Source organism: Chionomys nivalis, chromosome 10 (genome assembly GCF_950005125.1).
Source record: "Chionomys nivalis chromosome 10, mChiNiv1.1, whole genome shotgun sequence".
NCBI lineage: Eukaryota > Metazoa > Chordata > Mammalia > Rodentia > Cricetidae > Chionomys > Chionomys nivalis.
In genome coordinates, this window is record NC_080095.1 from 19,661,173 (window position 1) to 19,678,640 (window position 17,468).

Sequence of the window (17,468 nt, forward strand, 5' to 3'; positions counted from 1 at the left end):
TTTATTTGCTCCCCCCCCTCCCGCTTTCGCGCAGCCGGTGCTTGGGGGGGATAAGACCAGCTCACAAAAACAGCAGTTTGCACGTGTGGCCGGTCTGGGTTGCGGGTGTGCGCACTGGCGAGTGTGTGTGAGTGCGCGCGCGCGTGTCTCGGTGTGTGCTTTCTTGTTCTCTTACAGGGTACAATGTTAAAAAGCCACCGCTAGTCGCCCCCAGTGCTCCGACTCTCTGGGTCTTTTTGTCTCTAGAGCAGATTAAACGTCACGTCCGCACTTGAACTTGAATTTTATCCCATTGTACAGAGGCAGCCCCAGCCACAGAGAGACCGAGAGCTCCCGGAGAACCCGGACTCCGCCATCTTCACGTTGCAATCTATAGCTCCCGTCCACGCCCGCACCGACCCGGGCGCACTGGGCGAGCCGCCCCGCAGCCCCGCTCCCCCTGGGCCCGCGGAGCCGGGCAGTGCTGGGGAGCGCGCGCGGGGACTGCAGCCCCTCCGGCCGGCGCCAGCCTGCCAGGTGACCCGGGAAGGAGCCGCTCCCGGAGTCCCCCAAAGCCTCGGAGGGGTCAGCCTCCGAGAAAGAAAAAAGCAGGCAGCGCGCAGAAAACCCAGAAAGAGCCGAACCAAGGCAGTTTTTCATTGCTTTTGGGCTTTTGAGGGGGCGGGGTGAGGGGGTACGAGACAAGTCCCCAAGTTTTCTTTGCTTGTTTTCTTCTTCTTTTTTGAAATTTGTTTGCATTTTTCTCCCCCCTCCCCTTGGGTGGAAGTGCGCGTTCCACCTACCAGACCCCGAAAGAAAAGTGTCAGAGGCCGGTGCAAAACCCGGCGTAACTTCAAGAAGACATTTACAAGTCTAAGAGGCCAAGCACTTTGAAGAAGTGTGAGAGATATTTTTCCTCCAAAAGAATATATTTTTAAAGAAACCAGCCAGTCCGCGGCGAGCAACAGCAGTTTTATCATTTATTTTTGCCTTTTCTATTTTAGACCAAACCATCTTCCTGGCTTTTTCTTTTTTTCAAAAACAAAAACAAAAACACAGCCCAGAAGAAAGAGCAAAATAAAGACGAAGAAGAAGAAGAGGAGGAGGAGGAGGAAGCGAGGAAGGGCAGAGGCACCAACCCGGGCAGAGGAGGAGGCGCGGCGGCGGCGGCGGCTCGGACCCCCTCCCCGACCCGCATCTGTGCAGCTCTCCGGGCGATGCCAGAATAGATGCCGGGGCAATGTCCCGCCGCAAACAGGGCAACCCGCAGCACTTGTCCCAGAGGGAACTCATCACGCGTAAGTGTTTGCGGCGCGCTTGAGGGGCCGGCGGCCGGGGCTTCGGGCGCCCGGGGCTGGGGACATCAAATCGGACGCAGCGACTGGGCGCGGGGCCCTGGGAAAGTTTCTCTGCAGCCTGGGGTAGCCGCTGCGGGCTCCGGGTCGAGGAGGGGACGCGCGGGTTTGCAGGCGGCTATGCGCGCCGAGCCCGGCTGGACGCTCGGCCCTCCAAACGGCGTGTGTGGCGGCGGCGGCGCTGGTGGCAGGGTTTGGAGAGGAGGGGGAGGGAGCCGAGGAGCGGAGGGGGAGGGGGAGCCGGGAAAAGTTGGCGAGCGCGTGGGTCTGCGCTCGGAGGAGCGGGCTGACCAAGCCCCAAGTGCGCCCCGGAGTCGGGGACCCGCAGGGCAAGGGGGTGGCTGCGGGCTCCCGGTGCCGGGTTTCTGCGCCCCGCCAGGCCGGGCGCCGGCCGCGCTGGTGCTAGGATTCCGAAGCCGCCGTCCCCTCCCCTCCTCTCGCTATTTGCAAAAGAATCCAGCTGCGCAGCTGTTTGCTGGGCTGGAGCACCCCCTCCCCATTTCCCCACCTCCGTCTCCTGGGACGGTCTTGTCTTCCCCCCCAACTCTAAAAGGAAAAAAAAAAGGTGTGGGGGGAGGATTTGGGTTGGTGGAAAAAAATCCCTGCCACGAATTAAAAAAAAAAGATTGTCAGGAGTGGGAAAAGAGGGATGCGCTTATAACAGTAAAAATGAAGAGAAAAAAAAAGGAAGGGGAGAAAAATACCTATCGACCTCTTATCCATCTCTCTATCTCAATATCTTTCATCTTCCCCATCTAAATAAACAAGGCAGGTCGCGGTGCAAATCCGCCGGATTTCAAGCAAGTGGCGGGGCTCGCGAAGTCAGGCAGCAGGGCAGACACGCAGCAGCTTCCAACGCCCCAGCTGGGTTCATTTAGAAAAGAAAACGCCGGCGCGAGCCGCGCAGGTACGCAGTTCTCCCGGAGCCCGCCGGGTCCCCGCGCAGGTTCCAGCGAGGTCGGCTTGGAGAGCTCCGGGCCGGCCCCAGCCGCCACAGCCTGCTCGAGCCTTTCCCCGCGTTCTTTTGGTCGCGGTTGCTTTTTATTTATTATTATTTTTTTATTGCAATAGAAATAAAATTTCCTCTGGGTGCCATCGAGACCTCAGGCAGGTTGTAATCTTGCAATCCTTCGCTCACCTCGCTGCGCCGGGGCCGGGCTCCCCGCGCTGGAGCTGTAGAAGGCTGTGAGCGACGGCTGCCGCCTAGGACTGGCTGCCCTGCGGTCGAGAGCCGAATATTTATGTTATATTTTAAAGAATTTAAATAAATAAATAAATATATAAAGGGGCTCTCCCCTCCCCTCCAACCCAGCACAGGAGCCATCTGCTCGGAGCTATTGCTGTTCCCATCTCTCCTTTGTTACCGCAGACACGTTAGTAAGAATTTGTGCATTTATTATTATTGTTTGGGGGGTATATATATATATATATATATATTAAAGAGAGGTTCTTGGGAGAGGGATGCCTTTTAAGGGAGGAGGGAAGAGGAGTCGCCTTTATTTTTTCAATGTTGTAATGTCAAAGGAGACTTGCTGGTTGTATTTAAAACAAAATGTTTTGCAATCAGAATTGAGCCTGGTCTCATCAAGAGGCATTTGACCACTTGACATTTATTTCCTTCTTTAGTAAGCTACAGCCACGGGTTATTTCACCACTCCTTCCTACCTTTAGGTGAGGTAGTTGTTAAAATATCCATACTCCCAGAGCTTAATTTGTCCAGGAGGCGGTTTGCCCCTGGGAACCCCTGTATATCATTGTAAAGATTGTTTTTGGGGAGGGGAGAGAGTCGATGGGAAGGGGGAGAAGCTGGTAGCCTGGCACTGGAGCATTTGCTGTTGAGTATTCTGGAAAAGACAAGTAGGTTTGCTGTCCCTCTCTGGGCATCCCTGGGACATCCTGAGCAAGCTCGGGCCAGAAAGATGGATGGCAGCTGGGCCTGGGGGTGAGGGGTGCTCGGTGTGACATCCTTCCAATCTGCATTGGTTCACTGTGTCACCCTTGCTCAGAGCAGCTGGGAAAAGGCAGCTGACGCTGTAGCAGAAGCAGAGAAGGCAAAGAGTGTTGGGAAGGAGAGGGCCAGGAGACTAGGCTGCTAAGCAATTCTACCTGCCTTCCGGGGGCCCTGGGAGCCAGGGCATTGTTTAAGGGGTTTAAGCGAGAAGAGTGGTCCAACTAGTGCTCAGAAAACGCTGCTTATCCCAAAGCATCTGGCTTTCCTTTCTGTGCTCTGTCACCCCGGAGGTGGTAAGACAGGGATGCAGGAGATCCACCGTGGCCCGGGGAATGCGACTAGTGACAAACTGTAGGATGCAGGAGCCCTGCTTGCAAGGGCTCTGAAGCCCTGGCCAGGGAAGCAGGTGTTGTCACAGCCCCTTCAGGCGCTCACATGTGAGATTTCAGATGTGAAGGAAACCATCTAAAATGTGGCGTATCGTTTTTCAGTTGGGTGACAGCCTTGGGCCTATGGGGCAACAGCTTAAGGTTCTTTGGGGGTGAAGCAACTTAGAATCACCGATGGCCAAGGAAACCAGGAAAACACAAAAATAGCATCCATGATCTTGGTGTGTTGGGTGTGGGGGTAGGAGGAGGACCCCGTAATGAAGTTAGTTAGATTTTAAAGGCAGGGCAGGTAAGAAGGGGAGCGGAGAAGCTAAGAGTGGCAGACAGCTGGAGAGGAAAACCTGACCTTCTGGTTTCAGAAGGTTCGACCCAGATGGATTCGGCTTTTCAAACAAGAGGACAGATACAGACAGCCATTAATAAAAACAAACACAAAAAACAAGGGGACAAGGGTAGAAGGGGGGTAGGAGAGGTAACCTCTCCTACCAGGCAGAGGGAAGGGCCATGCCGCCAGGCAGGGTCAGGCAGAAGGAAATGTACTCTACAGTCGGTGGGGAAGCTCAAGGCTTTCTGAAGAAATAAGGGAGATAAAGTGGAGTGGTCAATTATAGAACCCTAATTAAGCCAACTTTTCAATAACCCACCAACAGGTTTCCAAGGAAGACTAGTAATTTTTGTATGCCTTCATGATTTTGCACAACCAGATACCCAAAATTAGCTGCAGAAGTTAGGCTAGCTGTATTAATTTCATACCAGTCTCTGCAAATAGGGTTTGTGATTGTTGCATGTTTTAAAGGTGGCTGCGTTCACAATGACCTGAACCCTAGAGTGCAGTATATCTATAATGGCCCACTTATCTTACTCAATTGTGTCCCTGGTAAATTTCATAGGACTTGGGCCTCTTTTATTTTCGTCTTTTCGGTAGTCAGGTAGGGGCAATGAAGTTTGTCTGCCTTTTGCACAGAAGGGAACCCCGTGTCATTAGAAGTGTGATATGTCAGCAGCTTGGATTCCATGGGAGAATAAAAATGTGTTTGTCGAAGGTGTTATGCCAGGTTGATTTTATTCATCTGTAATTCACACCGGAGAGAAAGCAGCCATATGCATATTCTAACAACCCCAATATTTTAAAAGGGTATCACCCCCCCTCTTATTTGAAGATTTTTGTATATATGCATGTTTATTGTTTGGAGCCTGGGCTTTGGCAAATTTTGTCCGGTCTTCAGGATCCTTCATAACAGAAAAGTGAGTTGATTCTTTAGTCCTGGGGTAAATATGGTTGCTCCTGAGGAACTGAGACTTGGGAGGGTCAGGGTTAGATGACTAGATGCACTTTGTACCTTACCACCGAAGGTCTCAGCAGGTCTTCCTTGGCCGGAAGAAAGGGCGACTTTCGGCATGTTTGACAGTAATTGGAACTATGTCTCAGGTGAAATAGATGCATGTAAAACAGTCTAGTTACAGACTCTGGTTTCCTACAGCAGCCAGCCGGCAGGTTTCCAGCACCTAATCAGACTCTAACTGCTGACCGGTCCTCCTAAGCTTTGTGTATCCATTTTGCACCTCCTATCTCATTGCCGTGGACTCTTTGTTGCTTGTTGTGATAAAATACTTCACAAAGTAAACTTTCGGTGGAATTGGCTTTGGTTAACGGCAACCCTGATGCTTCAAGCCTCGCCTAGCGCCTCTCGTCAGCTAGGGGGCGCTCGGTGCCCGTGTGATGGTGGTGGCGGCTCCGCTATTCCTGGGAACCCGTGTCCATCAGCAGCATCGGCCGGCAGCAGCAGCGGCTGCAGTTTGTGTCGCTGCAAAATGTCTTAAGCGTGAAGTTGTAATATTGATTTTCCAGCAGAGATTCGTGCAGGATAAAATGAGAATATAAGTTTGAGAAATCTATTTTCAAGCCATCGCCATCGATTTGTAAGCCCTTACCTGGCAGGTGGGGAGGTATTTTCTTTTCCTTCAATTTCCTTTTCTTTTTAAACAATTAAAATTGCTGTTCCTGAATGAGCATGTGTCCCCTGATTTGTCCATGGTCTTGATGTTCTGAACATTTTGCTTTGTTGGTAAGGTATTCAGAATCCATTTGGGGAGTCCGGGAACAGTGAATACCATTTTAGGGGTGGTCCATCTTGGTGCATGTTACCTGGGGGGGGGGGGCACATATCACTGTGAATTGCTGCTTAAGGAAGTCCTGAACCCAAGACAGCTTGATGTATGGCAGTCCTTTCAGGTCCGATCCATAGCCCTCTCAGCGCCTTCCATCCCATAGTGAGCCCACAGAACTGAGGGGGAACCAGCTCTTTCCCTAAAGACATAACATAGCTCAAATCATGTGGGCAATCTTGTGTGCAAGGAGTGTGTGCTTGCCAGGGCCAGCAGCAGCCTTTCACCCCAGACAGTTCCCTTCGTGGATGGCGTATCATGCGGCTGCATTGCTCCCCAAATGTGTGATTTAGGACTGGGGAATATATGTACCGTGTTGGTGGTGGGATGACTAGATCTATAATGTCTTTGCTTTAGAGTTCAAGAAATCTGCAGACAGCACAGTGAGCTGGAGTCCTATGCATGAGTTCAGTGGGTGAGCTGAAGAGCTTGCCCTGACACAGGAAAATGCTTTTATTCTAACCTGAAAGAGAAATAAATTAGGTCAGACAAAAGCCTTCGCTGTCATCAGCTGGAGGAAGAGGGCCAGCCATTTATCTGATGATTTCTCTACTTCATTTAATGTTTGAACCCGGCCAGTTGTAAGCACACTGTGGAGGCCAGCACAGAGGGTAGCTCTGAATTGAAGAATGCAGTACCTTTCAGTTTGGGGTCTGGGCAGTGGCTTTTGGCCTGCAGAAAACTGTTTTTTTTTTTTTTTTTTTTTTTAATCCAGTTTATAAGAACCCTCCAATCGTTTGCCCTGGAAGTTGAGGACCTCCTTGAGCGGTGACTACACACCAACACAGACTTTCAATTCATGGGAATACACACACACACACACACACACACACACATACACACATATTGGACAATGGGGTAGGTGGTGGTTGTGAGAAGCTCTCTCTTTAATGAAGACAGGACTTTTTGGCTGCCTGGTTGGCATTCTTTTTAGCCTAAACTCTCCAAGGATTTTGTCCCTAGGTTAATGCTGATGTCACATCTGGGGAGGATAGGTGAAAATAAACTCTTTTTGGGGGACTGTACCCTGCACTGAATGGCCAAGGTATTGATGCCGGCTGAGCATCCTGCCCTGAAGACTTCATTAGCCTTAGGCATACTTGTTTTCTGCTTAGTCGGGAGGAGACAGAAGAAGTCTGGGGATGGTGGTCCCGAATCATACAGCTGTTCCGATCATGGCTTTGTCCTGTCTCAGCACCCCGTTGACTCGTATGATCCTGCCTGGGGGGTCTTGAGTGCTCTGTCCTCTCTGTCAGTTCTCCGACCTCATAAATCTGCTTTCCCGAATTGAAGCTAAGATACCGGCCTGTGAGATCTGTTCACATTCCGTTCCCCGTGTCTCTGGTTTGTGGACTGCCTCTTTTGAAAGCTTAGCTTTCTTTCCCAGGATGTGCCTAAAGATTGCTGGGAGCAGGCTGTCAGGGGGACATACATCTTGTGTTCTCCTCAGGAGCTGGTGAGAGGTGGGCATAGCGATCTCTTGTTTACTGGCAGAACGAGCGCACTAGATGGTGAGCAGTGTTGTGTTCCGGGGACTCGTGCTGGCGTTTTTGACACATGCAAGTCTTTTGTGTCACCACTGAAATTCTAGAATTTCATTCTTTTCTTTCCCCCCTCTCTTTCTCTGTGGAAGCTGATAATTTGCTTGGGTGTGGAATTAGCCGGCTCAAGCTGTTGACTGCAATGAGATGCCAGACCACACAAAATTAAGTAACTTCAAAGTAAAAAGAGGGTTAAAAAAATTCTGTTTTGCTGTAACTTTTTACGACCTTGTTTCACTGAACTGCTAAAATACAAATACATTTGCGAACCGCTCCAAGGGGCCTTCTAGAACAGCATGCCGAGAGACTGAAGAAAGCTGAGAGCCGATATTACCACGATTAGCAAGTGCCTCAGATGGAGGCATTGCTAGCGACTGAAGACGATGGGGTCGGAGCCATATTTAAATTTCTACCTTGGAGAGGAGACACGGGAAGAAACTGCTGCCCTTGTGGGCTTCTCATACCCTCCGAGGATCTGGATCCCCTGGAGACAGTCTTACGTGCATTGTACCCATGGACATCTTCCCCCTGTGTCTTTGAAAACCCAAATATTCAACAAAACAAATGCTCTCATTTGGCTGCAGAGAACAGTCTTATATCAAATCATTCCTAGCCCCGCTGTGGCTTGAAGATCGAAGGCACTTGCAGTTTCATGGGCAAATGTGTTTAGAAGCTGTTCTGTCGTTGATAGATTTTTTTCTTCCTCTTTTTTATAGGCAGCTGTTTTATTTATCAAAGTGTATGTCAATTCATTCTCACTTGTCATGGGCTTAGCTTTTCATTTGGACTTTTTGGTATGATGAGGGTCTATGAGAATGTCTGAGTATTATTTTTTTTTTTAGTCTGTTCTTAGTTTTGAGGGGATCCAGCCTCCTGAACTCTGATTTTGGGGTTCTGGAGAGCCGTGCGCAGTGAGAGAGAGGATGAGGACTAAGCCCGAGGAGTAGTTTAGGACATGTTTAGGGGCTAATCTTAATCTACCCACCTTTCCCCCAGGCCAGGCTGGTAGAGGACAGTCTGCACAGATGGAGGGCCCTCACCGTGTAATTTCCCTACCTAGAGTCTGTCGAACAAGGCTGTATAAGTGAGGTTCTCCCTGTAGCCAAGATGTCTTCATGGATCAGAAACTCCCTACCTTCCTGGAATGCAGTCTAGGCTCCATTGTCCCCCTAGGTGGTCATATCAGCCCTAATCCCGGTCAGTTTCCTAGTAGGAGAAACCCACTCCGTCCTCACATTCTGTGACAACGGATTTCTGTCTGTCTTTATACCACTTGTCAGAAATGATGAAAATTCAGGCCAGGTGTGGTGGTGCATGTCTTTAATCCTAGCACGGAGGCAGAGGCAGGCGGATCTCTGAGTTGAGGTCAGCCAGGTCTATGGAGCTAGTTCTAAGATAGTCAGGACAATACAGAGAAACCCTGTCTTGAAAAACAAAACAACAACAACAAAAAAAAAAAGAAAGAAAGAAAAAAGAAAGAAAAAGAAAAGGCAAAAGAAAAGAAATGGTGAAATTTTCAAATTTCATTTTGAGTTGTGTGCTGTGGCTGGCATGAACCAAGCGGCTGGGGTAGGGAGGGCAGCCGATGTGTGCCATGGCCCTGTCCTTCTGGGGAGGTGGTTCTTGGAGAGTCTTGGGGAGATGCTGGGATCTGACACTTGGGACCCGCTGCACTTCTAAACCCACTGAGGGACAGTGGTCAGGGCAGAGGGAGTGGGATTGATGTGTAATTCCTGCTTTGGATCCTGGTAGTTGGGACCTGCCAGAACACTGTTGGGGACCTAACCCTTTGTGACCCAGCGTGGGCTTTCCTCCCAGTGTGTGCATCCGCTCACTTCCATCGCACCCTCTCTGGGCACATCAATATTCCCTCGGTTGCAGAACTCCATAAAACCTCTGGTTGTGTCTTGTGTCATCGAGTCATAGATCATTTTCTCCCCCAAGAATTGATTCCTGCTTTCTCCCACCCAGCCCCCTCCTTCCCCTCCCTGGGGTTGTTATTTTCCCCGTGATCCAATAAATTAAAAATTGATGGGAGTTCAGAAAGTGTTGGGCTCTGCCGGGTGCGAGTGTAGGTGGGGCTTCCTGTTGCTGTGTGCGCCTCTTGGTGTCTCGGCCTCTCCAGAGTGTCCACCCGGCCGAGTGTGAGGAGAGCCTTCTGCAAACTGTTGGTAGGCACAGGCCAGCTGCCTGAGACTCTGGCTTCCTGGGAAGCAGGCATAAAGTCTCCAGTCGGAGGAGGCAGAACTTGCTGGATGCTGAACGTTTCTTGTAAACATACATATGCATTGTGATGGCGGCTGTGGGCTGTGACGTTGGCGGCACACTGTTTTAACAGCCAGCCCCCTCTCCCCATCCTTCCTTACTGTCTCCACCTACCTTATTGAAACCGTGCAGACTGTGGGTTAGCCATTAAGGATAGAGACTTGGAGTTGAACAGAAGCAAGGGGGAACATGAGCTCATGTACACAATAGTGTGTGTGTGTGTGTGTATAGCAGTGCACACACCCCATGGCCTAGGCACAGCAGGTAGCTGATTTTCTGGCTGGAATTCCCTGAAGGGCAGGTGTAGGGCGGTTGTTGATGGACCAGGACAGGCAGAGCCCTGGGATCTGTGTGCACACAGAGGACTCCCAGGCCAGGGGAGGCCTTCTGAACCCCACTAGAGGTTTGATGGCTGCCTGACTGGGCCAGTGTGAACAGCTCCTCTCCATTTCTGTCTTCTGTCCCAGATTCCTTCCCAGTGGGGCTGAGACATGGGAAGTTTGCCTTAGGATCAAGGGTTTCCCCTTCCACTTAATAATGATGCCCATTATTATTTGTGAAGCCTGATTTCATTGCCTCTAAATGCGTTTACCAGCTGGGAGAAGGCCCAGCCTTGTAAATAAAATGTGGTTTTGTTGTAAAAGAAAATCTAGCTCCCCCCACGCCCGTGTGTGTAAATATATATTTGTTCACGTGCTTTAGATTTAATATTTCAGAACTCTCTCCAATCCTGTGGTATCATATTCAAGCAAGTTGCTGGCTGCATCCGTCCATTCATTTTCCTCTTTAATGAGTCAAAATTTTAGCAACCGCTGTTCTTATTCGGCTCGTGGTGTATGGAGAGCAGTAATATTTTGCAGGCCGCCTGACACTCAGAGTTTTTCAGGGAAGCGCGTATCTTTTCAGAGAAATGTTTTACCTGTGCCTCGCTTGTTAAGGCCTGAGTTTGTGGGATGAGACTGAGGGAGGGGCTGGTTTGTTGAGTCTGGGGCTGGAAGGCCGGTCTGTCTCCTCTCCTGTAGCAAGTGGGACTCTCTGCCTATGGAAGTGGAGGCTGGGATAAGCAAGTGTCTGGGCCAGACCTCCGCCTTCAGTGCAGGGCTGCCAAGAAGGGTTCCCAGAGGGACAGCCTCCCTTTTCTCAGGACTTGGCCAAGAGGTTCTTTTCCCTTTTCTTTCCTCTGTTATTGATACAGTTCTTAGAAGGGACACACACACACACACACACATACACACACACAAAACATGCCCAGCCCATATCCGCCTGCCAGCGGAAATGAAACCACAGCCTTTGGGGTGTCTCTCAGAGCCTCTGCCTGAGCTTTCAGGCCCAACCAGCTGCCTGGTTCACCCAGAAGTTGGGGTTCAGTGGGACTCTGCTGCCTGAATGCTGGGGGGTGATCTTGCCACCTTCCCCAGGAAAGAATCACTAGCCACAGGCCCCAGTTCAGAGACCCACTCCCATAGACTGGAGGTGGGGAGAGGAACCCCCACTCCTTGGCGTTCACAGGGCGAGCATGCCGTCACCTTCAGGAGTTTTACTTTTAACACTGGAAGTGGGAGGGGAGGTAGTTTTTATTTTTTTTCCTGGTTCCTTCTCCTCCCAACTCCTTGAGTCCCCGCAGTGGGTTGGGTCCCAGTTTTAAAGGCAAGGCCTGAGATCTGAGCTGAGCCTGTGCCGGCACAACCTAGCCTGTCTGTAGGGCTCTGGTGCTCCAGGTTGGCTGGCTGCCTGTGAGGGGGCACACACACAGAATTCAGAACTACAGCTTAGTAGACAGAATTGGGGGCACTACACCAATGACTGGGGCTCATGGGCCTCGCTGTATGAGGGAAGTGAGAAGACAGACTGAACACAGATGGACAGACCTACACCTAGATATTACAAAAGACGATGCTGGTTTGGCGTCTTGGTCAAAGAAAATGTGAACAGGGAAGGAATATTGTGCAGACATATATGACATTTACTAATTTTTATATAAGCCTGTGTTTCTTTGGAATTAGAGAATCACATTGAAATTTTGTGACTTGAACCTTCCTTGCAGAGAAGGCATAACTCAAACTCTAGAGAATTGTCTGGGTGGGTGGGCATGGCTGGAAAAACTATTATTATTATTATTATTATTATTGTTATTATTGATGGTAGACTCAATTAAAGGTCTGTGGAGCACAACATTGGGTCGGGGATGTGGGTTTATTGTTTTTATCAAAGGCTGTAAGGACCAGGTGCACTGCCAGGCCGGCTCAAGGTGAGCATTGAAAAACCACACCACAGATACACCTCACCTGCTTCGTTTGGATTCTCAGTTTTATTTTGCCCTCCTTTTTTTCTTTTCTTTTCAGCTCATTTCCTTTGTGCTCCCCCCCCTTTTTTTTGGACCAAATAATACTTTGACAGCCTTCTTCTCCCATTTATTAGTGTTTCCTTTCTGCAGACGGGCACAACCCAGCCTTATATTTCTAAAGGGCTGTTCGCACAGCCCTCTCGTTTGGCTCTGAAATTATGTATATGTAATTGGTAATTAAAGGTACAAGCTTTTCAATATAAACAGTATTGCTCAATGTTAGATTATTAAAGGGAAAGGAGGCAACGAATAATTACCTTTTACGTCCCGACAAACGATTTACAGGAACCCAGTCTTTCCCTCGAACCTTTAGCTTGAAGGTTGTGATTACATTTTAACCATGGCAAGGCAGCTTTTCATAAGATAAATCGGTAAATTAATTACGTAGCATTGTCTTCGAGCTCCCTTTTAAGAAAACTCCGATTTCTTTTTCAAGTATAATTAATGGTTTCTGGGCAGTGTGGCGAGGATTGCCCCTTTACCTATTATTTTTTGTTGTTGTTGTTGTTATTGTTAAGGTGCAACAACAGATTTAGGATTTACACATCTGCGGGGTGTTTCTGAACTGCCATGTTTTCGGGTGCCTGTCAACATTTAATTCACAGAGGGCCTGCGTGCCTCCTGGTGACCACGGGCAGAGACTCAAGGTGTGATTTCCGTTGGCGGTACCTGCTCCTCTCTCCCTGTATCACGCGTGGCTCCAGGGGCACATTCTACGTCACCGGCCTCAGACGCTGCAGTCAGTTTTGCACATGGACTCACACAGGCCCCGAGCAAGCTTATGCTCAGAAAACACAAACAGCGACTTCCATGTAGTATTGGAGATGCCACAGACTGTTTCCCTTCAGGTTTACACTCTCTGGCTCTGGCCCATTAATAACCTCACTGTCATGGAATGCCTCTTCCTCCTCTTCACCCCTCCAGCTCCGCTGTGCCAATCATTCCCCTTTTCTAATTGCCATATAGCTTACGATTTACCTTCCTCCTCGGTGTCAGACCTGTGGCTGTTCCCAGATCCCGTGAAGACCTGGCTACTTGTGCCTTCTTCCCAGCTGACAGGGAAGAATTCCAGCCAGGGTCGCCCAGACCCCAAGGGGAACACGGAACCTCCCGTCTACTGCCTTTGATTTATTATGCCACTTTGCTGTATGGCTTTCCAAGGGTCCCTTGAGGGAGTGGCTGATTCTTGAAGCGTTTATTAGCTTCAAAATATTTAGGTCTGTGCCCCTTCCAAAATAATAATGCAAACAGCAAAAGGAAGTGCTCTGACTGCTACAGACCCATGGAAAATGCAGCTTGACATCTGCCAAGCAATGATTTTGGAGTCCGAAGAGGCTTTTCCCCCCTTCTTTTCTCCCTGTCTTGGAATGAAAAGAAAACTGACCAATAGGAAAGGAAAGGACGGTGTGAGCTGATGAGCCCTGAGAGTTTTTGAGAGTGTGGAGGTCTGAGCAGGAGCCCAGCATGTGAGGAAGCCGGCGTTCCCTTTCACATTCTGGAATCTGACTCTTCCCTCTGAGCACGGGTGCTTCTTTCTCTGGGCAGGACTGGCTCTTTAACGCCTGTCTGGGTTTCTGGGTTTCTGTTTTCCAGTTTGGTGTCTGGCCAGGACTCAGGTGGAAGAATGCGAGTAGGAAGCTCATGAATGGGGAGGCTAAGAACATGAATGAAAGCTGGTGGGGAGAGAGCCCGGCTCCAGATGGAGAGAGGGGTTGGGGCCCAGTGTTACTGCCTTGCTTCTCAGCCTTGTCACCCATTGGAATTAACGGGGGGGGGGGGCGGGGGGGCAGCTTAAAGAATGCCGATGTTTGGCTTCCAGAGTCATTGATCTGGAGTGAGAAGCTCGCTCTCCCGAGTGATGCTCAGATACCCTGAAGTGTGAGAGCCTCGCCGCCTCCAGCCCATGCTGCTGGCAGTCGGGGTGTGCGTGTTGGGAGAAATTGGCAAGGTGTGCTCCAGGGAGCCGAGAATCAGTGCTGCTGTGATGACCTCAGGGCTATGATGGGATGGAATGGTGGACTCCAATTCCGGGAGAATTTGGGGAGCCACAGAAACTGGCAGCAAAGAGGCCTGCTTCTTAGTGTGGGAAGGGGTGGAGGGAGCTGGTGCCTGTGATCACCTAAGCCCATCTTTGTCTTCTCTGCCCCTCCCCTGTCTCCTTTCTGTCTCCAGCAGAGGCTGACCATGTGGAGGCTGCCATCCTCGAGGAAGACGAGGGTCTGGAGATAGAGGAACCTAGCAGCCTGGGGCTGATGGTGGGTGGCCCCGACCCTGACCTACTCACCTGTGGCCAGTGTCAGATGAACTTCCCTCTGGGGGACATCCTGGTGTTTATAGAGCACAAGAAGAAACAGTGTGGGGGCCTGGGGGCCTGCTACGACAAGGGCCTGGACAAGGGCAGTCCTCCACCCTCCTCTCGCTCTGAGCTCAGGAGAGTGTCGGAGCCAGTGGAGATCGGGATCCAGGTCACCCCTGATGAAGATGACCACCTCCTGTCACCCACGAAAGGCATCTGTCCCAAGCAGGAGAACATTGCAGGTATGACATTTGCTCGCCTGGTGGCTGCTGAAACCGCCTCCTCGGCTGGTCCTGCCCCCTGACCTTGGAGCTTTGATTCTTAGGGAGACCCAGAGCCTTTCAAGATGGCCTCTGGGTCACACTATCTGGGGCTGTGGCCCTCTGGGGAAGACAGCTGAGGGAGGCCCGACTGCTGCATGTTGGGTACTTTGCTTTTGGTGAGGGAACCCTTATCTGGAGCTTAATCCAGACGTGGCCTGGAGTGCAAGATGGAAATTTGGAGGTTGTCTTAGCCCTCTCTTTGTTGTTAATATTGGCTCAGTCCCTGGCTTTGAAGCCAGGCTTGGTTTGGACTCTGTTATTCCCAACCCGGAAACAGTGTTTTTCTCATCTCTAAGATGGAGTTCAGGAGACCTTCCTGGTGTCTGTCAGTTGCTGTAAGGGCTCAGAAGGTTCTGAGTGTGGCAGTACTTACATGTGACATTTGTCTCCTCTCCTTTCTTGGGACTCAGTTTCCCTAGCTGTGAAAAGAGGAGGTAGGTAGACCATCTGACCCATAAGCCTGTTTCCTGTTTTGCCCGGCTCTCTGTTTGTGGGAACCTTTCTGAACTCTGATCCCTTCCTTAGGGGAGAACAGACATTCTTTTTTGGCTAGCTATTTGGTTCTACCTAGATAGCTGTTTTTTCGCCCTGAAGACCAGGTACCAGTGGTGTCTTTCAGTGGGATGTACCCACTTGGTGACTTTGCTGTACGTCTTTCCTTCTTGGCCATACTGTGGCGTGCTAGAGTCTCCCAGGGAGCCTCCGTGTGTTGTGTAAACCAAAGGTCTTGCTTCTGGGGAGTATGAGAGATTTGTGTTTCCCCAAAGAGACAGCAAGACAGGCTTTAGGGTTTGTGCAGATGAGGGTTCAAGTTCTGCCTTAGACTTTGGGCTGCTTCACGCCTTTGAACCTCAGTTACCTCTTCTGTCAATAGGGAATGAATAATCCCAGCAGGCCTGGTATGGGAATGGAGAAAGAAGGGGCTCCACAGGTGCTTGGCCAACGGAATTCGCTCTCAGAGTTTCCTTCTGACTTGGCCTCCTGCAAGTAGGTAGCCAGACGCAGAAACATAAAGACAGTCCCTCTGGTGTTTGGGTCATGAACCCCAAGGACACTAGGGCACTGCGTGTTCTGAGGAGGTGACACACAGCATAGGCCAGGGCCTCACATTAGAAGCAGTCATCGTCACGGCCAGCCCACCTCTAACACATGTCAGTTGCATGTCGTTGGGCCCCAGTTTGTCACCTGTTTGTTGGAAGGAACTGCACAGTCTGCAAATGTCTGAAGGCACAGGCTGGGCAGTGGGGAGCAGGCGAGCCTGTGGACGATCTTGGCCTAGACTTTGCTTTCTGGTGGGTGTCTTAGTGGGAATCAGGTATGAAGACAATGCCAGCATAACCAGGCACAAAAACACGGCCAGCATGACGCATCACCATTAAGGCAAGAAGGGCGTCTGGTCCCTTGACGTTGTCAGACATACCACTTGGGGTGGGTTTCAAAAGTGGGGGGACACCTGGTGTCCACAGCGTACAGCAGCCATTGAGGGGTGCCTGGCCCTTATTTACTTTCATCTGCTGAGCCCAGCCTCCAAATCCTCATTTTATGTTGAAGTCTTTCCCAAGGAGAGTCTGTGGATCATCGTGGGGCGGTTTGCTTAAGAAAGCAACTAAATGTGATTTTTCAAAAAGTGGTTCATCTCCCGACAGCTTCGTCCTTATCCTCCAGCTCCCCTGATACCCTGCATCCCCCATACTGTTAGTGACCCATCATATTTTTATTTATGTGTGACGGGAGATGTCCTCAGCCCTTCTGTTCAGTGGCATGGAAAGTGAAGCAAGGTGGGGAATGGATTTCTTCCATAGGAAGAATAAGCCCATAGCAGCCTAAAGAGATACGTTTGTTCAAAGCATTTCAAATATTATTCTAATCAAAGGCACACAGCACTCTGCCTGCTGTGTCAGCTGCAACTGACCATTTTATTCTTGCGACCCAATCCACCCTTCCTTTCCACGCCTGGGTCTCCTGGCCCCTCCCTACTTGGGTACCAACTTTTCTTTTCTTTCTTTCCTTCTTTTTTTTCTCTTCATTTAATAGAAAGGAAAGATTAAAGAATAAAACATCAGTGGCTCAAATGTATAAAGTAATTTAATATGGTGAGAGCATTAATTATTTTAGCTTAATTGAATTCTGAGGACTGTGCAGTCCTTGCAGCTTGGTAGACAAGGCCTGTTTATTATTTCTCTGTGTAGATTAACAGTAAAGGAAACACAGATAACTTTTAGTTATTTATTGTAAAATAAATGTGTCAATTCGTGTGTGAAACAAGCTGCTCAAAGATAATTGAGTCTTTATATTTTAAGAGGGGAGCCAGGAATCGTGGACTCTTCTATATCCAGGCTTCCGGAAATCCTTACAGCTGCTGTCCAGGCTGCTGGCACACTGGCCTCAGGGGGCCCCCTGCTCCTGCCTCCTGGCTATGGCTTCAGGGGCACTTCCCAGCTGCCCCATGCCCTGTGGCTGTCTTCACTGGCCTTGCTGGTCCCTGCCGGTAGCTGGTGGGCAGGTGGTTGTTGATCCTCGGGACTCTGCTTCTGTCTGGCTGGGGTGGCTGGCTCCTTGATGGCGCGGCAGTGAGAGTCACGTTCTGGAGCCTTTACTTGTTTCCCATAGCCTTTCCTTTCTGCCAGAAACTTCTAGAAGCAGGGCCCCAGAGATGGATGGAGGTGTTGAGATTTTTTCCTGTCCTTCACTGTGTCCCCAGGGTGAGAATTGAGCTGAGATCTGACTAGTTATCCAACCCAGGTGTGAATCTCTGTCCCTACTCTTTCTTTGGCAATATCATTCTGGAGATGGCTGTAAACAGTCTGTGATCTTTTCGTTGTTTTAAATGATAGAGGATTAGGAAGGTACAGAGAGGAA

The 17,468-nt window shown here is 50.1% G+C and overlaps 1 protein-coding gene across 7 annotated transcripts in view; it reads left to right on the plus strand.

The window, feature by feature from the left end:
* Nucleotides 1-313: 313 nt before the first annotated feature.
* Bcl11b (BCL11 transcription factor B) overlaps nucleotides 314-17,468 on the plus strand; it is a 91,322-nt gene continuing 74,167 nt past the window's right edge. For 2 of the 7 annotated variants that reach the window (XM_057782760.1, XM_057782763.1), the window contains exons 1-2: nucleotides 314-1,277; nucleotides 14,163-14,528. In XM_057782760.1, coding sequence (XP_057638743.1) covers nucleotides 1,220-1,277; nucleotides 14,163-14,528 — 424 coding nt within the window. In that variant the 5' untranslated portion in view covers nucleotides 314-1,219. Of the gene's footprint in view, nucleotides 1,278-2,654; nucleotides 2,708-14,162; nucleotides 14,529-17,468 lie in introns of those variants that run through there. The other 5 variants (XM_057782761.1, XM_057782764.1, XM_057782765.1 and 2 more) reach the window with 3 other exon arrangements.